Raw genomic sequence first — 19,544 nt, forward strand, 5'->3', positions numbered from 1 at the left:
TCGCGCTTTGCGTCGGTTATGCTACACGCAGACTCGTTACCATAGCAACTGACTGACATCAGTTCCACTAACATATCAGGATTCAACACCCTAAAATAACACAAACATTTACCACATAAAGAAAAGAACATTCAGTCCATCACAGTTTTATCTTTTTAGGTTTGATGTTTTATTTTACTATTATTAATTAAGTGGTCGCGGTGGTAGATTAGCTAGCGCTGCTAATAGCCAAGCTAACACAGCGGTGGTTGATTAGCTAATTTAAACCTCTGCTCTACTGACGATCTGTCACAGTTGGTGTGATGGTTATTTTATTTTATTAACTAAACTGAAGCACATCTACATGTTAAGGTTGTCATAGTCAAACTAGCATAAATGATCAACTTCCCTCTTCCTTTCTATTTTTTAAAAACTTCTTCCTGACTTTGTTATATAGTTGTCGTAGTGTTAACAAGTAGTATCAAAGGACTGTTTTTGTTTTATGTGTACATTTAAGATTTAGCGCATTATGTTGATAACTTGACAGCTGAAACCAACGCCAGCCATCATCGGCTAGCAGTTTGTTTTTATTGATCCCCAAGGACAAATTGGGGAAATTTTGCAAATATACAAATATATCCACAAGTGATTTATAACACAAGCGCTGAATATTCTTAGCAATTTTCTCGTATATATATTATTTTGATCTTTGAAATAAAAACGTGTCGGTGTTAATTAATCTCAGTTTTCTGTTTGTTTATAGTCAATGCTGTTTTTTCCAACAGCATTTTCCAAATGCTGTTGGAAAAAAATAGAAAAGCTTTTTAGCAACAACAAAATGGATGTTTGACTTTAGCCTGGATCCTGTACGCTAACTTCCCAACATAATTTGTCTAATTTATTATTTATGACTGGGAGCCAAAAGTCTTTGCGCTCCACTAAAACTTAATATTCTCACAAGATCACATCAGCAACATGTTGCCAAAGAGTTCAGACAATAAGTGCGTGTCATTCCCACCGGCCATGTTCAATCCGCTTTAATCCAACTTCAGTCTGTTTGCCTAATCAAAGTCCAGTTAGGTTGGGGAGGTGTGAATGCAATCGGACTATGGTCCACCTACAGACCTCGGTCTGCGTACATTTGAGGTAAACTTTGATGTGAATGCAATTTTGATTCCAAATAAAACCAAGTTAATCCAGTTAGGTGGGAAAACATCCTGAAACCCCAAGAGACCCAAAGACGGAGCAAAGTGACACAAGGTCAGATTTGACTTAAGGAAAGGTCAGACTTGACTCATGTAAAGGTCAGATTTGACTCATGTAAAGGTCAGATTTGACTCATGTAAAGGTCAGATTTGACATAAGCAAAGGTCAGACTTGACTCAAGTAAAGGTCAGATTTGACTTATGTAAAGGTCAGATTTGACTCATGTAAAGGTCAGATTTGACTCATGTAAAGGTCAGACTTGACTTAAGGAAAGGTCAGACTTGACTCAAGTAAAGGTCAGATTTGACTCATGTAAAGGTCAGATTTGACTCATGTAAAGGTCAGATTTGACTCATGTAAAGGTCAGACTTGACTTAAGGAAAGGTCAGACTTGACTTAAGGAAAGGTCAGACTTGACTCAAGTAAAGGTCAGATTTGACTCATGTAAAGGTCAGATTTGACTCATGTAAAGGTCAGACTTGACTTAAGGAAAGGTCAGACTTGACTTAAGGAAAGGTCAGACTTGACTCAAGTAAAGGTCAGATTTGACTTATGTAAAGGTCAGATTTGACTCATGTAAAGGTCAGATTTGACTCATGTAAAGGTCAGACTTGACTTAAGGAAAGGTCAGACTTGACTCAAGTAAAGGTCAGATTTGACTCATGTAAAGGTCAGATTTGACTCATGTAAAGGTCAGATTTGACTCATGTAAAGGTCAGACTTGACTTAAGGAAAGGTCAGACTTGACTTAAGGAAAGGTCAGACTTGACTTAAGGAAAGGTCAGATTTGACTCATGTAAAGGTCAGACTTGACTCATGTAAAGGTCAGATTTGACTCATGTAAAGGTCAGACTTGACTTAAGGAAAGGTCAGATTTGACTCATGTAAAGGTCAGACTTGACTCATGTAAAGGTCAGATTTGACTCCTGTAAAGGTCAGATTTGACTCATGTAAAGGTCAGATTTGACTCATGTAAAGGTCAGACTTGACTTAAGGAAAGGTCAGACTTGACTTAAGGAAAGGTCAGACTTGACTCAAGTAAAGGTCAGATTTGACTCATGTAAAGGTCAGATTTGACTCATGTAAAGGTCAGACTTGACTTAAGGAAAGGTCAGACTTGACTTAAGGAAAGGTCAGACTTGACTCAAGTAAAGGTCAGATTTGACTTATGTAAAGGTCAGATTTGACTCATGTAAAGGTCAGATTTGACTCATGTAAAGGTCAGACTTGACTTAAGGAAAGGTCAGACTTGACTCAAGTAAAGGTCAGATTTGACTTATGTAAAGGTCAGATTTGACTCATGTAAAGGTCAGATTTGACTCATGTAAAGGTCAGACTTGACTTAAGGAAAGGTCAGACTTGACTTAAGGAAAGGTCAGACTTGACTTAAGGAAAGGTCAGATTTGACTCATGTAAAGGTCAGACTTGACTCATGTAAAGGTCAGATTTGACTCATGTAAAGGTCAGACTTGACTTAAGGAAAGGTCAGATTTGACTCATGTAAAGGTCAGACTTGACTCATGTAAAGGTCAGATTTGACTCCTGTAAAGGTCAGATTTGACTCATGTAAAGGTCAGATTTGACTCATGTAAAGATCAGACTTGACTTAAGGAAAGGTCAGATTTGACTCATGTAAAGGTCAGATTTGACTTAAGGAAAGGCCAGATTAGACTCATGTAAAGGTCAGATTTCACTAACGTAAAGGTCAGATTTGACTTAAGTAAAGGTCAGACTTGACTTAAGGAAAGTCAGACTTGACTTAAGGAAAGGTCAGATTTGACTCATGTAAAGGTCAGATTTGACTCATGTAAAGGTCAGATTTGACTTAAGGAAAGGTCAGATTTGATTCACGTAAAGGTCAGATTTGACTTAAGGAAAGGTCAGACTTGATTTAAGGAAAGGTCAGACTTGACTTAAGGAAAGGTCAGACTTGACTTAAGGAAAGGTCAGATTTGACTCATGTAAAGGTCAGACTTGACTTAAGGAAAGGTCAGATTTGACTCATGTAAAGGTCAGATTTGACTCACGTAAAGGTCAGATTTGACTTAAGGAAAGGTCTGGCTTTACTCAGGGTGTTTTCACACCCAGGTAGAATCAGTTCGATTGGGGACCAAAATTTTAACATCTGTTTCATCTCCAGCTGCTGTGGTTCTCTTTCTCTGCTCTGAGTCAAAACAACCTGTTCCCCTCCTGGCCTGTGGGGGCGCTGCAGCCACAGAACCCCCACATGAAAACCTCTAAAGAAGACACTGAGCACAACTTCCTTTCTTCACAAAATGTAAACAAAAATTGAGTGGCGTCAGACTTTAGTGGTTGGAGGATTTCTCTCTTATCTCTGGTAAAAGACCACGAGTCATTTCTCCAGCTAGTGCTAGCCTAGCATGTTTGTTTTGGTTGCCTTTACCCAGAATGCCCTGCTACATTTCCTACTTTTAGAGCAGTGTCCGGTCTGCTTGGCGTTCACATATGCATTCAAACCAAGACCGAGGTTTGGAGACCAGTTTGATTAGCATTCACCCCTCCCCAACCGATCCGAACTTTCTAAACAAGCGGACTGGAGTTGGATGAAAGCGGACTGAACCGGTTTGGTGTGAATGATCCATCCTCAGTCTGTAAACAGCCTCTGCTGTCGGCTGCATTTAGTGAAGAATGAGTTGAATAAAACTCTTGTTTCCTGCTCCAGGTCGAGACGACCGTCGGCTCCTTTGCTTTTTAATAACCTTTGTTCCCGTTGCAGGATTAGTTTCTCCATCTTTGGCTCCTGGACCCAAAAAAAGCTGCTTCTGTGAGGAGCCTCATTTTCTCAGCTGACAGCTGCAGAGAAACGTTCTTGGCTGTTTTTCTGTTTATCTCGTTAATACTTCCTCTCTTCTGTCAACGTGTTTCCCTGCTTCCCCTCCTCCTCCGTCAGAGTTGGAGAAATGACTCACCCATGGACCCCAACTGCATCTTCCCAGCTTGTTAACTGGATAAAATAAACATCTGTGTTTTGCAGGTTCTCTTTTCAGGTCGACCAGGATTCAGGCTGCAGCTTCGGGGGATTCAGCGGCTCAGACGATGCTTCGCCGCAGACGGAGGGTTTCATTACCGCTGCTGAACACTTCCCTGCAGAGGTGAGGCCAAATGGCCTCTTTAATTCTCACCTCAGCAGTTTCTGCTCCTAATCCTCTCTTCCCACCGATCAGGAGAAACAGCCTGGCGCCTCACAATAATGCATTCAGCCTCCGAATTACTGCAATTTCAGAAAACATCTCCAACAGGACGACCTGGGTTCAGAGTCTCACTGCTGGAAAAACATCAATAATACCTTCACTCTCTGACCGGAGGCCACCAGGGGTGTTCAGAGTGCGGCGCGGGGGCCATTTGTGGTCCTGGACTGATTTTGTGTGGTCCAAGTGCAATTCAGGAAAAACACAAATCTGACCCGACAGAAGTGGAAGTTATGGAGCCTCAATGGGAATATAGGTGATATTCAAATTTTCTTTTGTGATACCTCGTAATAAATTTTGCATTTCCTTGCAAAATTCACTTCAAATTAATGCAGAATTATAATGTCTTAAGACCAGCTTTCACCAACTCAATTTTAATAATTTTTAAGACCCTTTTAAGACAATTGTTAAAGACCTGTGTCTCAACAGAAATGTAAAAAGGAATATTGCAAAATACACGAGTTTTCTGCTGGTTTTACCAACTCAGACATGAAACTTTTAAAACCTTCACTTTCTGGAGATTCTTAGAAATAATTTATTTAAATGTAACAAAAACTTTGGACACAACTAGTTTAAGTTGTTAAGCTGAACTCATTTTCACAACATTTTGTTTTTCCAGCACCTCACTGGTTTAGATCAGTTCAGTTAATTCCTGTTCTGTTTTAATCAATCAATCAATCAATCAATCAATCAATCAATCAATCAATCAATCAATCAATCAATCAATCAATCAATCAATCAATCAATCAATCAATCAATCAATCAATCAATAAAATTTTATTTGTATAGCACATTTCAGCAGCAAGACATTTCAAGGTGCTTTACATAATTAAAAATCAAAATAAAAAAACATGTGGCATTGAATAAACAGTAAGAAAGAGAGAAGAGAAGAAAGGAAAAAGATAAAAACATCGATAAAAACATGGAAGACATCAAAACCGGCACTCTAACCCTAATTTAGCCATAAGCAACCCTAAACAGGTGAGTTTTAAGTTGAGATTTAAAGGCTCTCAGTGTTTCAGCTGTTATACAGTTTTCTGGAAGTTTGTTCCAAATCTGTGGTGCATAGAAACTGAATGCTGCTTCTCCTCGTCTGGTTCTGGTTCTGGGGATGCAGAGCAGAACCAGAACCAGAACCAGAAGATCTGAGGGGTCTGGACGGTTGGTACAGTAATAACAGATCTTTAATGTATTGTGGTGCTAAACCGTTCAGTGATTTATAAACTAACATCAGTATTTTAAAGTCTATTCTCTGAGCTACAGGGAGCCAGAGGAGGGACTTTAAACCTGGTGTTATGTCTCCATCTTCCTGGTTTTAGTCAGAACAGCTGCAGCAGCTTCTGGATCAGCTGCAGCAGCTTCTGGATCAGCTGCAGCAGCTTCTGGATCAGCTGCAGCAGCTTCTGGATCAGCTGCAGCTGTTTGATTGATTTATTAGTCAGACCTGTGAGACGCTGTTGCATCAATGCGGCTAAAGATAAACGCAGGATGAGTTTCTCTAGATCGCGTTGAGACATCAGTCCTCTAATCCTGGAGATGTTCTTCAGGTGATAGAAGGCCGACTTTGTGACTGTCTTAATGTGGCTCTGAAGGTTCAGGTCAGAGGTCATCACTACTCCCAGGCTTCAGGCTGATCGCTGGTTTTCAGTTGTAATAACTGAAGCTGTGCGTTGATTCTGGTTCGCTCCTCTTTAGGTCCAAAGATAATAACTTCAGTTTTGTTTCTGTTCAGCTGGAGAAAGTTTTGGCTCATCCACACATTGATCTGGGGTCAAAGGTCACCTGGTGACATCGTGACGTAGAGCTGTGTGTCATCCGCGTAGTTATGGTAGCTGATCTTATTTCCTGTTATAACCTGAGCCAGTGGGAGAATATAAATATTGAAAAGAAGGGGTCCAAGGATTGAACCTTGGGGTTCCCCACATATGACCTTTGACCTCTCTGATGAGAAGTTTCCAATTGAAACAAACAAATCATTTTCTTTCTTTTCAATCATAACTCTTCTTCTCCTCAGTTTTTCTATGAACGTCTTGTGCTGCCTTCAGGAGGACGGGACATCGGAGTATCATCGATTAAATTTCACCCACATGGTATTTACAGTGTCAACCACATTCCTCTTAGTGTCAGAATAGATGGGGCAGAAACACGGAGCTGCACCAAGAAGTGAACAGAAACAATGAAGAGTAGAAGAGTCACCATCAATACAGTTCCAGTCATGCAGATTTACAATTGATATAACCTCAAAAATAAAAAGGAAAACAGTCGATTCTACAATTTAACATTTTTATTCACCAATCAAATGTTACATTTCCACTTCTGATTAAAATTCACATAAAACCACCATGAGGCAGAACTAATGAGGAAAAACGCTTCAAATGTTATTAGATATGAGTTTTAATTTGATGAACAGGTCATGTCCAAGCTCTCCTCTCCAGCAGCTGGACTTCACCTGCAGTCACTCAGATTCATCTTCATCATCTTCATCAGAGCAACAATCAACAGGACAGATGATCAGAGGAGCAGAGTTTTTACCTCCATAATTAGGACATGGACAGAAGTACGGGTAGAGTTTCTCCTTGAAGCAGCAGCCAGTAAAGGAGTAGATCAGAGCTGCAGCATCTACATCATAGAAGGAGACCAGACCCTCCTCATAATCCACAAACACCCCGACCTTCTGAGGAGGATGGAGACGGAGACGGATTGCAGGGTCAGCAAGAGCTTCATACTCATTTCCATTTCTCAACCAAATAGTCCAGAAACCTTTCCGAGGCCTCAGTGTGATGTCTCCCTTCCTGTTGATGGATTCTGTGGCCACTCCTAAATCCCATTCAGTCTTTTCTTTAACCTGAACCTCAAAGTAAAATCTGCCTGAAGAGAAACTCTGCTGTCCTAAAACACAAACACACTGATTAAATCTCTCTGGATTGTCTGGAAGTTTCTTCTTCTGATCTCCATGTCTCACCTGTTTTCCATCATCAGACAGGATGAGACTAGCATGAGCCGTATGAGGATCCAGAGTCACATCAACAGCAAACTGCTGGATCCTCTTCATCTCAGCCTCCATCATCCTCTTCATCATCTCCTGCAGCTCAGCCACAGCTCTCACCACAGTCCCCCCATAGTATGGTGGATGAACTCTGACCTCTGTCCAGGTCTTGGTGGGTGGAGCATCTTTCAGGGAGGAGAAGCTTTGGAGGAGGTGGAGGGGATCTTCATCCTGTGAGAGCTGCTTCACCTCAGAGCTCCTCTTCTTCAGCTCAGAGATCTCCTGCTCCAGATCTCTGATGAAGCCTTCAGCCTGTTTCACTGTAGCTTCCTGTTTGTCTTGGATCTCCTTGATGAGCTCCTTCAGGCCTCTCTCAGCAGACTCCTTCAGAGCCGTGAAGACCTGAACACCTCCAGCTTTCTCTCTGTCTGCAGCATCTCTACTGATCTTCACCGACTCTCTGATCTCCTGGATCTTCAGTCGTCTCTTCTGGATCATTTCCTGAACTTGAGCCTCCGTCTTCCTCAGCTCTGCCTTCTTTCCTTCAGATTCTTCTCTCAGAGAAACAAACTCGTGGTTCTTGTGGTCTAAAACAGGACAGAACAAGCAGACGCATGTCTGGTCGGTCCTACAGAACAGCTCCAGAGGTTTATCGTGCTGCAGACACATCCTGTCCTCCAGGTTCTCCACCGGCTCCATCAGCTGATGCTTCTTCAGACGTGGAGCGGTCAGGTGAGGCTCCAGGTGAGTCTGGCAGTAGGAGAGCAGACACACCATGCAGGACTTCAGGGCCTTCAGTTTGGGTCCAGTGCAGACGTCACAGGGAACTTCTCCTGGTTTGGCAGCTTGTTGCTCTGAGCTGCTGCTGGCTTCCTGCTGAGCTTCACCTCTGAACTGATCAACCATCTCTTTTAATAAAGTGTTGACTCTCAGCTGAGGCCTGGAGGCGAAATGCTCGTTGCACAGAGGACACCTGTAGGGAACATTTGCATCCCAGAGCTGAGTGATGCAGGTTTTGCAGAAGTTGTGTCCACATGGTGTGGAGACTGGATCAGTGAACACATCCAGACAGATGGAGCAGAGAAACTGATCTTTAGACTGCAGGTTTCTGCCAGAAGACATTTCTGGACTCTGAGGACAGAGCAGAGAAAACTTCAGTTAAAACAAGTTGATTAAGGGGCAGTTTGAGTGTTTTAGAGACATGAAGGGCCATTTTATAGCACACAGCAAATTCAGAAGTGTCAGATTTCCAGTGCAAGTGTTGAATGTTAAGAATACAGTGTCAATTCAACAACATGAGTGTTGGAGAATGTTAGATTCCCCAAAGTGTTCCAAAGAGTTAATCCTGTCCAGTGTTCATTTCTAACTCTGCACTCAGCCTGGTGTTGATTTAGATAGATTATATAGTCGGGTGCCCCATAATTGACTCATGGTTGCTAAAAACTTTACCTGACTGACTGATTTTAGTGACATAGTGGGTGTAAAATATTGAATAAAATGTTGTGCCACATGACTGGCTTTATTTTCACTCTTATATTTGACTTTATGACACACAAAACTACAAATTAACCGGCCTTATTTTCTCCAGGTGCATTGTGGGTAAAGCTGGTAACCAATGTCATCATCAGTCACTTGGCAGCAAATAGCAAACTAGCTAGAGCTACGGAACGTTAACATGTTTTGAATTTGTGTTGTTTCATCGTTAGTGACCAGTAGCCGCGTGTTTCTGTTCTTCTCTTGGTTTGTTGAACTTTATGTCAGATGGACTTCAAAATGACGGCGTCGCTCTCTGTGGTGGTGGTGAAACTTGTTAGCTCCGCTGTTGCGGGCATGTCTATGTTGTAAAGTTAAATTATCATGAGCTTCATTATTTGGCCAGGTCATTAGCCCCCCCCCCTGCCAGTAGCCATGGCCCCGGTCATTAGCCCCGCCCCCTGCCAGTAGCCACGGCCCCGGACATTAGCCCCGCCCCCTGCCAGTAGCCACGGCCCCGGTCATTAGCCCCGCCCCCTGCCAGTAGCCACGGCCCCGGTCATTAGCCCCGCCCCCTGCCAGTAGCCACGGCCCAGGTCATTAGCCCCGCCCCCTGCCAGTAGCCATGGCCCCGGTCATTAGCCCCGCCCCCTGCCAGTAGCCACGGCCCAGGTCATTAGCCCCGCCCCCTGCCAGTAGCCGCGGCCCCGGTCATTAGCCCCGCCACCTGCCAGTAGCCACGGCCCAGGTCATTAGCCCCGCCCCCTGCCAGTAGCCATGGCCCCGGTCATTAGCCCCGCCCCCTGCCAGTAGCCACGGCCCCGGTCATCAGCCCCGCCCCCTGCCAGTAGCCATGGCCCCGGTCATTAGCCCCGCCCCTGCCAGTAGCCACGGCCCAGGTCATTAGCCCCGTCCCCTGCCAGTAGCCACGGCCCCGGTCATTAGCCCCGCCCCCTGCCAGTAGCCACGGCCCAGGTCATTAGCCCCGCCCCCTGCCAGTAGCCATGGCCCCGGTCATTAGCCCCGCCCCCTGCCAGTAGCCACGGCCCCGGTCATCAGCCCCGCCCCCTGCCAGTAGCCATGGCCCCGGTCATTAGCCCCGCCCCCTGCCAGTAGCCACGGCCCAGGTCATTAGCCCCGCCCCCTGCCAGTAGCCATGGCCCCGGTCATTAGCCCCGCCCCCTGCCAGTAGCCACGGCCCAGGTCATTAGCCCCGCCCCCTGCCAGTAGCCACGGCCCAGGTCATTAGCCCCGCATCCTGCCAGTAGCCATGGCCCCGGTCATTATCCCCGCCCCCTGCCAGTAGCCATGGCCCCGGTCATTAGCCCCGCCCCCTGCCAGTAGCCACGGCCCCGGTCATTAGCCCCGCCCCCTGCCAGTAGTCCCGCTCCCGGTCATTAGCCCCGCCCCCTGCCAGTAGCCGCGGCCCCGGTCATTAGCCCCGCCCCCCGGCCGACGCCGTCTTGTTCCGCTACTGCGTCACATGTTTGCCTGAGGAGCAGAGGCAGCGGTATGGCGTCTTGTCTGGAGCTCATTATAACAAGGTAAGTTCCATGTTAAAATGATCATGTTTTTGACCATTTCTTATGGAGGCATTATTTTTCCGTTTACACGAGTATTGATTTATATACACAGTTTGCTTAACGTACATTTATTTGTTTGGACTGTTTATTGTCTTAACCTAACATTGAAACTGTCAGGAAAATCTGGAGGCCATTTTAATTAGCATTATTTAGCTGCGGGGGCATTTTCTTTAAGTTTTTGGCTGTAGACTGCAAAACAGGGGAGTGGCTGTGCTGGACCGTTGGCTTGGTCTAAGCCACAGGTGTAAAATTCCAGTCCTGGAGGACCACTGTCCTGCAACAGTTAGATGTGCCGCTGCTGCACCACACCTGAATACAATGATTAGGTGATTAGCAGGACTCTGGAGAACATATCTACACAGTGAGGAGGAAATTCAGCCATTTGACTCTGGTGTTTTGTACCTGCCTAAATGTTTTTTCTTTGTTAGTGTGTCATGTTGGTGACTGGAGACTGTTATGATGACTTCAACACATTTCTTCAGACAAGTTGGCACGACTTTTAATGCTGTCCACATTTTTTTCTATAAGCTGACTAATTCTTTAGTAATTATTTCTGACTTTTTTATGCTTTATCTTGTAAACCAGGTGGGCAGAGTAATTTGAATGAATATGACGGTGACACACACAGGTGAGTCTGATTAGTTTTGCTCACACTACTTTTTAAAATATGCATTTACTATCCTAATGTTTCTGCTATATTTCTTGTTTTTCCTTCCAGGCTGGAAGTCTTCCTCCTTCATGTTGGTGAAAACAAGAGCAGCACCAAAGACACTTCACCATCAGTGATCACAAGACCACCCATGGCCGCTTCCAATGAACTTTCAAAGCACACTTCACCTTCAGTGCAAAGTACTATGAATTTATGACCTTTGTTGTATATTGCTGTCAGTGCTGTTTGATGTTTTGAAATAAAAGATTGTATTCTGCAAATGGTGCTGGTGTTTTTGTAGCATCTCATGTCTTAAAATGAATTTGGAGATTATTGATGGCCAGTAGTTTCCTGGGGGAACAAAGGTTTTATTTGCTCTAGTGGCTTTTATTTGGTAGTAAATTGACAAAAAAAAGTGGATAATGAGAAAACCGGGAAGCAAACCCACAACAGCTGCATTGAAAACCAGAGCCTTCATATGTAGGCTGTGCTTAACCCCTGCACCACCACAGCACATCCTGCCAGTAATATTTCAAAACTCAGATTTCTATGTTCTATTCTTTACACTGTTCTGTGTTAGATTAACACATTTATAGTGTTAACTTTTGACAATATACACTAGTTTTTGGGTAAATTAACACAAGTGAATTTGATTTCAACTACTGTGAGTGTTGATTCAACTCTATCACAAATAACACTTTCAAAAGTGTAACTTCTACACCATCCAGTGTGGATCTATATAGACACCTTAAAAGTGTAAAATTTAACTCTGTAGGAGTTGATGGAACACTTCCAAATTTGCTGTGCAGTCAAGAGTAACACTTATTTGGAGGTTTGTGCATAAAACTGACATCAACATGAAGGAGTTTTCATGAATGTTTGATCATCTTCATGAAGTGACATTCATTAAATGATACTTTTAATCAAAGACGACACTATATTGGACTTTTAATGCAAGTTTTAATGTAACTGCATTAAAACGTCATTATTTACAGAATGACACTTCATGACAGCATTCATGAAGACTCCATGTTTATGACAGCATCATGTCTGTCCTCACCCGTTCAAATAGTGTTACACAATCCCGTAACTGTTACTTTAAGTTGTTATAAAAATTATATTAGTCAATATTGACTTTTAACGAGCTCAGCAGTTCCACCAGGTGTTTGCTAATTACTGCTGGCTAGTCTGAAGGAGCCGAGTGGGGGAGTCGTAGGGTTGTGCTGCTCTGTGAACCAGGAGTTTGGACTCTTCATCTCTGAAGAGGAGCTGTGTCTGGGAGGCGGGGCTAAGGCCATCAAGGTGTTTTCCACAGCTGAACGGCTGCTGCTTCCATTGGTGGGTCTCAGAGAGCCAATCACAGACAGGCTGGCATTAGGTTGATTTATTTTCTAAATAAATCATAAACTTAATCAGGCCTAAACTGAGCAAAGCAGAACAGAAGGAAACAAACCTGGGAACTGGAATAACTGGTGAAACTGGTTGGTGGAATAACCCAGTTTGGTTAAACGGGTTTGATTACTGGGACAAAGTAGCTGAACTGAGGAAGTGGAACAACAGTAGGAACAAGTCTGACAATCTAAGAAAGTAAATAGATGTAAATGAGAAACGTAGCACTAAATAAAACATCAACACAGCAACACTTGGAATGAACAGCAAACATTAAACGGCACAAATGAAACTAATAAGAATGAAAATGGAAACTAAAACACTGATATAAGAACAAGGCAGGAATAATCCAAAGGAAAATAACTAATAATCAGGGCTGAAGAATCAACTATGAAACTCGACATGAACTGACAAAACCTGATGAGGAAGGAGTGAAAGAAACTGACAGAAAATAAAAAGAGTTAAATTAGAATAAACTAAAACAGAAACTGTTCAGAAATGAGAATATCAGAATAATTTATAATAATAGATCTGAGAATATCAGAATAATTTATAATAATAGATCTACCAGGAAGAACTAATGATGCAAAAACTATGAACTATCATCTGTTTCACTTCAGATAATCTGAGTCCACAAGAAAAGTCTTCAGTTTTATTTTTTCTGTTAGTAGAAACCCAGTAAATCAGTTTTCAGCTGAACTCACCAGTATTGGTCTGTTGAAGAGAAGAAAATTATGAACTTAGTTTGAAAGAAACACGAAGGTTTTTCTCCGCAGCAGCTCAGGCTTTGGCCAACTTTCACTTTAATTTCTGGAGAACAGCGTTTTAACCTCATGACTCATGTTGCTCCACCTTTAAAGTGAGTCACTTTACAGGTGGAGCATATTTATGCTGTTCGTTAAGCTGAAAATGAATTAGAGGAGTTTGAGCTCTGCTGTAGTTCTAAGAGCGGAGAAAAGCACCAAGCCGCCAAATAAACAGAACTAAACTGATCAATAACATTTAGGACTTAGAGCCTCCCACTACAGACTCACACAACGTACAAGATGTTTGACACAAAGAGATTTTCTCCAAAATGTTGTTAATAGTAAAGAGGGTTAGATAATAAAACATCTAAAAACTATTATTTTCCTTTATTTTACTTAAAGGAAAACTTTAAGACAGTTCGTTCAGCTGCTGGAGCTGCTGCATCGATTCAAACTCTAAAAGGGAATCAAACTTAAAACTCTGAACTAAGAACTTCTGATCATATAACATTTAACCACATTACTGATAACTGCTGTGAGTCCTTAACATTAATGTGATCAGGCAGGATGTAATCCTATGTATGTAAATATATTATAGTTATAAAGGTTTTCTGAAACAAGCAGCCCTTCGTCTTCCTCTGTACCCGTGAAGCTCCCAGGCCAGACGGTTGGTACAGCAATAACAGATCTTTAATGTATTGTGGTGCTAAACCGTTCAGTGATTTATAAACTAACATCAGTATTTTAAAGTCTATTCTCTGAGCTACAGGGAGCCAGAGGAGGGACTTTAAACCTGGTGTTATGTCTCCATCTTCCTGGTTTTAGTCAGAACAGCAGCAGCAGCTTCTGGATCGGCTGCAGCAGCTTCTGGATCGGCTGCAGCAGCTTCTGGATCGGCTGCAGCAGCTTCTGGATCAGCTGCAGCTGTTTGATTGGTTTATTAGTCAGACCTGTGAGACGATGTTGCAGGAATCAATGCTGCTAAAGATAAACGCAGGATGAGTTTCTCTAGATCGTGCTGAGACTTCAGTCCTCTAATCCTGGAGATGTTCTTCAGGTGATAGAAGGCCGACTTTGTGACTGTCTTAATGTGGTTCTGACGGTTCAGGTCAGAGGTCATCACTACTCCCAGGTTTCGGGCTGATCGCTGGTTTTAGTTGTAATAACTGAAGCTGTGCGTTGATTCTGGTTCGCTCCTCTTTAGGTCCAAAGATAATAACTTCAGTTTGGTTTCTGTTCAGCTGGAGAAAGTTTTGGCTCATCCACACATTGATCTGGGGTCAAAGGTCACCTGGTGACATTGTGATGTAGAGCTGTGTATCATCCGTGTAGTTATGGTAGCTGATCTTATTTCCTGTTATAACCTGAGCCAGTGGGAGCATATAAATATTGAAAAGAAGGGGTCCTAGGATTGAACCTTGGGGTTCCCCACATGTGACCTTTGACCTCTCTGATGAGAAGTTTCCGATTGAAACAAATAAATCCCTGTTCTTTATGTAAGATTCAAACCAGTGGAGCACTGGATCAGAGAGTCCGACCCAACTCTCCAGTCGATTCAGTAAAATGTCCTGATCAACACTGAGGTCCAACAGAACCAGCACTGTGGTTCTGTATTTATGTGGATGTCATTGAACACTTTGACTAGGCCATCTCCGTGCTGTGGTGAGCATAAAACCAGACTGGAAGGAGTCAAAGCGATTCATTATTGTTAGGAAGTTATTTAATTGTTTAAAAACAGCTTTTTCAATCATTTTGCTGATGAGTCAGAGGTCAGAGGTCAGAGGTCGGCCTGTAATTCTGCAGTAGTGATTTGTACAGATTGTTCTGTTTTATCAGTGGTTTGATAACGGCTGTTTTCAAAGCCTGGGGGAAAAACACCTGAAGAGAGCGATGAGTTTACTATTTGGATCAGATCATTAATGACAGGCAGGACTTTCTTAAAGAAATGAGTGGGTAGGACATCCAGACAGCAGGAACTGGAGCTTCACTGACTTATAATTTCTTCTAGGGTTTTATCATTTAGTAGTTGAAATTTTCTCATTTTTCCTGCATTTGTTTTGTTTGGGCTCAGCATTGGTACTGACTTTGGAGTGGATGTGCAGATTAATCCTCTGATCTTTTGAATTTTCTCTGAAAAGAAACTGGAGAACTTGTCATTCGTGTTTCTGTTTGTATCAGGGGTTTGGAATCTCAGGAGTTTGGAATCTCAGGGGTTTGGAATCTCAGGGGTTTGGAATCTCAGGGGTTTGGAATCTCAGGGGTTTGGAATCTCAGGGGTTTGGAATCTCAGGGGTTTGGAATCTCAGGGGTTTGGAATCTCAGGGGTTTGGAATCTCAGGGGTTTGGAATCTCAGGGGTTTGGAATCTCAGGGGTTTGGAATCTCAGGGGTTTGGAATCTCAGGGGTTTGGAATCTCAGGGGTTTGGAATCTCAGAGGTTTGGAATCTCAGGGGTTTGGAATCTCAGGGGTTTGGAATCTCAGGGGTTTGGAATCTCAGGGGTTTGGAATCTCAGGGGTTTGGAATCTCAGGGGTTTGGTATCTCAGGGGTTTGGTATCTCAGGGGTTTGGTATCTCAGGGGTTTGGAATCTCAGGGGTTTGGAATCTCAGGGGTTTGGAATCTCAGGGGTTTGGAATCTCAGGGGTTTGGAATCTCAGGGGTTTGGAATCTCAGAGGTTTGGAATCTCAGGGGTTTGGAATCTCAGAGGTTTGGAATCTCAGGGGTTTGGAATCTCAGGGGTTTGGAATCTCAGGGGTTTGGAATCTCAGGGGTTTGGAATCTCAGGGGTTTGGAATCTCAGGGGTTTGGAATCTCAGGGGTTTGGAATCTCAGGGGTTTGGAATCTCAGGGGTTTGGAATCTCAGGGGTTTGGAATCTCAGGGGTTTGGAATCTCAAAATTTGGTTCGGTTCCGATTGTTGGGGCCACGGTTTGATTTAAAACATCTAAAATGTTCGACTGGAAATGGGTGAAAAGGGGCGAAACCTTCCAGTTCTCTGCAGAGCGATCCGATTTGACTGATTAAGGCTTTTTAACAGCGTTGTGCCACTACACTGTGTAGTGAGGCGTTTTTATTATTTACCACCACATATAAAAAGTCCAGCAACTCCAAATGTTCACAGGGATCTTTCTAAGTTTCCTGAGTCCTCTGGGCTTCACAGGCTGCAGAAAAAGTTGCATCACTTCTTTTCTTTCTCCTTGGAAGGTCTGATTCATCTGCCCCCCGGAGCCCCTTCCTCAAATATCAGATTCTCTGAGAATTTTCTGCACAGTTAATAATACATGCATGAAGAAAAACTGAAAATCCAGACTCGGGTTTGTTTGCCAAAAAACTTCTCAATTCCCGACGTTTTGCTCTAAAAATGAACCAGATTGCTGTTGGATGTATTTTAGGATATTGAACCTCTGATAATGACAGTTTGTCAGCATCAAAAAGAAGAAAAAGCAGCAAAAATAGGAATATGAATTTGATTAGAGTTGATCAGCCGTCTAAATAAAAAGCAACACCTCAGTCGTAAGAGCAATTACCTGCTCACAGGTTCACCTTAACGAGGCAATTATTGGTAATAAATCAGAGCGGCGTGTCATTCAGCTACTGCACAAGAGAAACAAACTGGAGATGCTAAACTAATCTCACCAGAACATCAACAACCTGCCATAAATTATTCATGACTGCGAGTGTTTTGAAGCGAGATCGATCATATTCCTGCACGTCGTCCAGGAGCGATTAGGAGCAGATGACTGAGCCACGACTCTCGCAAAACGCATCTGGAAAAAGTCTGCAGCTTCTTGTGTTTCACAGCAGAGAGGAGAGGCGGGTCGGCACCGAACAGCATGCAGGAGCTAAAAATACGCCTCTTTCTAAGGATTTTACTGAGTTTGGATGAAAACTGGAGCAGAGGGAGTTTATTGTTTCCACATCTGTCCGTCTCACTTCACAGTATTTACACTTTTGGTCCAACTTTGGACCCGATTGAAGGATTAAATGATTACATTAACATCCTAAACGTTGATAGTTTCTGTACTTTAAATGTTTAAGACCAGTAACAAGACAAAGTAAAGAAAGTCACAATAAATAAACTGCATGGGTTGGTGACAGAAGTGACCCGATGGCTCGCCAGAATGTGCTTCAGCCAACTAAATTTGCACTTTCCCATAATGGACATAATAAAGCTAGCTAGCTTTATCAGCAGCTAGCTCTATTAGCAGATAGCTCTATTAGCAGCTACCTTTATTAGCAGCTAGCTCTATTAGCAGCTACCTTTATCAGCAGCTAGCTCTATTAGCAGCTAGCTCTATTAGCAGCTACCTTTATTAGCAGCTACCTTTATTAGCAGCTAGCTCTATTAGCAGGTAGCTCTATTAGCAGCTAGCTCTATTAGCAGCTACCTTTATCAGCAGCTAGCTCTATTAGCAGATAGCTCTATTAGCAGCTACCTTTATTAGCAGCTAGCTCTATTAGCAGCTACCTTTATCAGCAGCTAGCTCTATTAGCAGCTAGCTCTATTAGCAGCTACCTTTATCAGCAGCTAGCTCTATTAGCAGCTACCTTTATTAGCAGCTAGCTCTGTTAGCAGGTAGCTCTATTAGCAGCTAGCTCTATTAGCAGCTAGCTCTATTAGCAGCTACCTTTATTAGCAGCTACCTTTATTAGCAGCTAGCTCTATTAGCAGGTAGCTCTATTAGCAGCTAGCTCTATTAGCAGCTACCTTTATCAGCAGCTAGCTCTATTAGCAGATAGCTCTATTAGCAGCTACCTTTATTAGCAGCTAGCTCTATTAGCAGCTACCTTTATCAGCAGCTAGCTCTATTAGCAGCTAGCTCTATTAGCAGCTACCTTTATCAGCAGCTAGCTCTATTAGCAGCTACCTTTATTAGCAGCTAGCTCTGTTAGCAGGTAGCTCTATTAGCAGCTAGCTCTATTAGCAGCTACCTTTATCAGCAGCTAGCTCTATTAGCAGCTACCTTTATCAGCAGCTAGCTCGATTAGCAGCTTCCTCCAGTCACAGAACGTGATCAATCTTTGGCACCTTTAAGGATTTGGGGTTTTATTTTTTACATTTGTGACAGATTTTTTTTTTAAATAAACATTTTCATATAAGCCAACAAGAGAGATCATTTTTTTCAAACCAATCAAGTTTATTTGTGTAGCACATTTCAGGAACAAGGCAGTTCAAAACGCTTCACATCATAAAAACATCAGTCAGTCACTCATTATGAAACCAGAAACAAACATTATATTGTGTCAAATGTCATCATCAAGTACAAATAAATACACATTAAAATGTTTGTCAATGTTCCAGTTGTTATGGAAACTCCAACTCAGTGTTTCGGCTGTTTTTCAGTTTTCTGGAAGTTTGTTCCAGATTAGAGGAGCGTAAGTTTCTCTAGATCTTGCTGAGAGATGAGTCCTCTGATCCTGGAAATGTTCTCCAGGTGAGAGAAGGCCGGGTTTGTGACTGTCTTTATGTAGCTCTGAAGGTTCAGGTCAGAGGTCAAACTGATCTCTAGTTTCTATCTGTCATAACTGAAGCTGCGCGTGGACTCTAGATCTATAACTCTAGAGCTATAACTCTAGACCTATAACTATAGAGGTATAACTCCAGAGCTATAACTCTACATCTATAACTCTAGACCTATAACTATAGAGGTATAACTCGATCTATAACTCTAGAGCTATAACTCCAGAGCTATAACTCTACATCTATAACTATAGAGCTATAACTCTAGACCTATAACTATAGATCTATAACGCTGGAGCTATAACTCTAGATTTATAACTCTAGATCTCTAACTCTAGACCCATAACTCTAGAGCTATAACTCTAGATCTATAACTCTAGAGCTATAATTCTATAGCTATAACTCTAGACCCATAACTCTAGAGCTATAACTCTAGATCTATACCTCTAGTCCTATAACTCTAGATCTATAACTCTAGAGCTATAATTCTATAGCTATAACTCTAGACCCATAACTCTAGAGCTATAACTCTAGATCTATACCTCTAGTCCTATAACTCTAGACCTATAACTCTAGATCTATACCTCTAGTCCTATAACTCTAGATCTATAACTCTAGAGGTATAATTCTATAGCTATAACTCTAGACCCATAACTCTAGAGCTATAACTCTAGATCTATACCTCTAGTCCTATAACTCTAGACCTATAACTCTAGATCTATACCTCTAGTCCTATAACTCTAGACCTATAACTCTAGATCTATACCTTTAGTCCTATAACTCTAGACCATTAACTCTAGATCTATACCTCTAGTCCTATAACTCTAGAGCTATAACTCTATAGCTATAACTCTAGATCTA

General features: G+C 42.5%; 1 protein-coding gene across 1 annotated transcript; it reads right to left on the reverse strand.

Moving 5' to 3' along the window:
* Nucleotides 1-6,585: 6,585 nt before the first annotated feature.
* On the reverse strand, nucleotides 6,586-13,311 carry LOC103462979 (E3 ubiquitin-protein ligase TRIM21-like). The gene is made up of 2 exons (XM_008406058.3): nucleotides 13,179-13,311; nucleotides 6,586-8,511 (listed from the first exon to the last, which is right to left on the reverse strand). Exon 2 carries the CDS (start codon nucleotides 8,500-8,502, stop codon nucleotides 6,850-6,852), a length of 1,653 nt encoding a protein of 550 aa, XP_008404280.2. The 5' UTR covers nucleotides 8,503-8,511; nucleotides 13,179-13,311; the 3' UTR covers nucleotides 6,586-6,849.
* Between the last annotated feature and the right edge of the window lie 6,233 nt (nucleotides 13,312-19,544).

Source organism: Poecilia reticulata, chromosome 3 (genome assembly GCF_904066995.2).
Source record: "Poecilia reticulata chromosome 3, P_reticulata-male-v2, whole genome shotgun sequence".
In the NCBI taxonomy this organism is placed as follows: domain Eukaryota; kingdom Metazoa; phylum Chordata; class Actinopteri; order Cyprinodontiformes; family Poeciliidae; genus Poecilia; species Poecilia reticulata.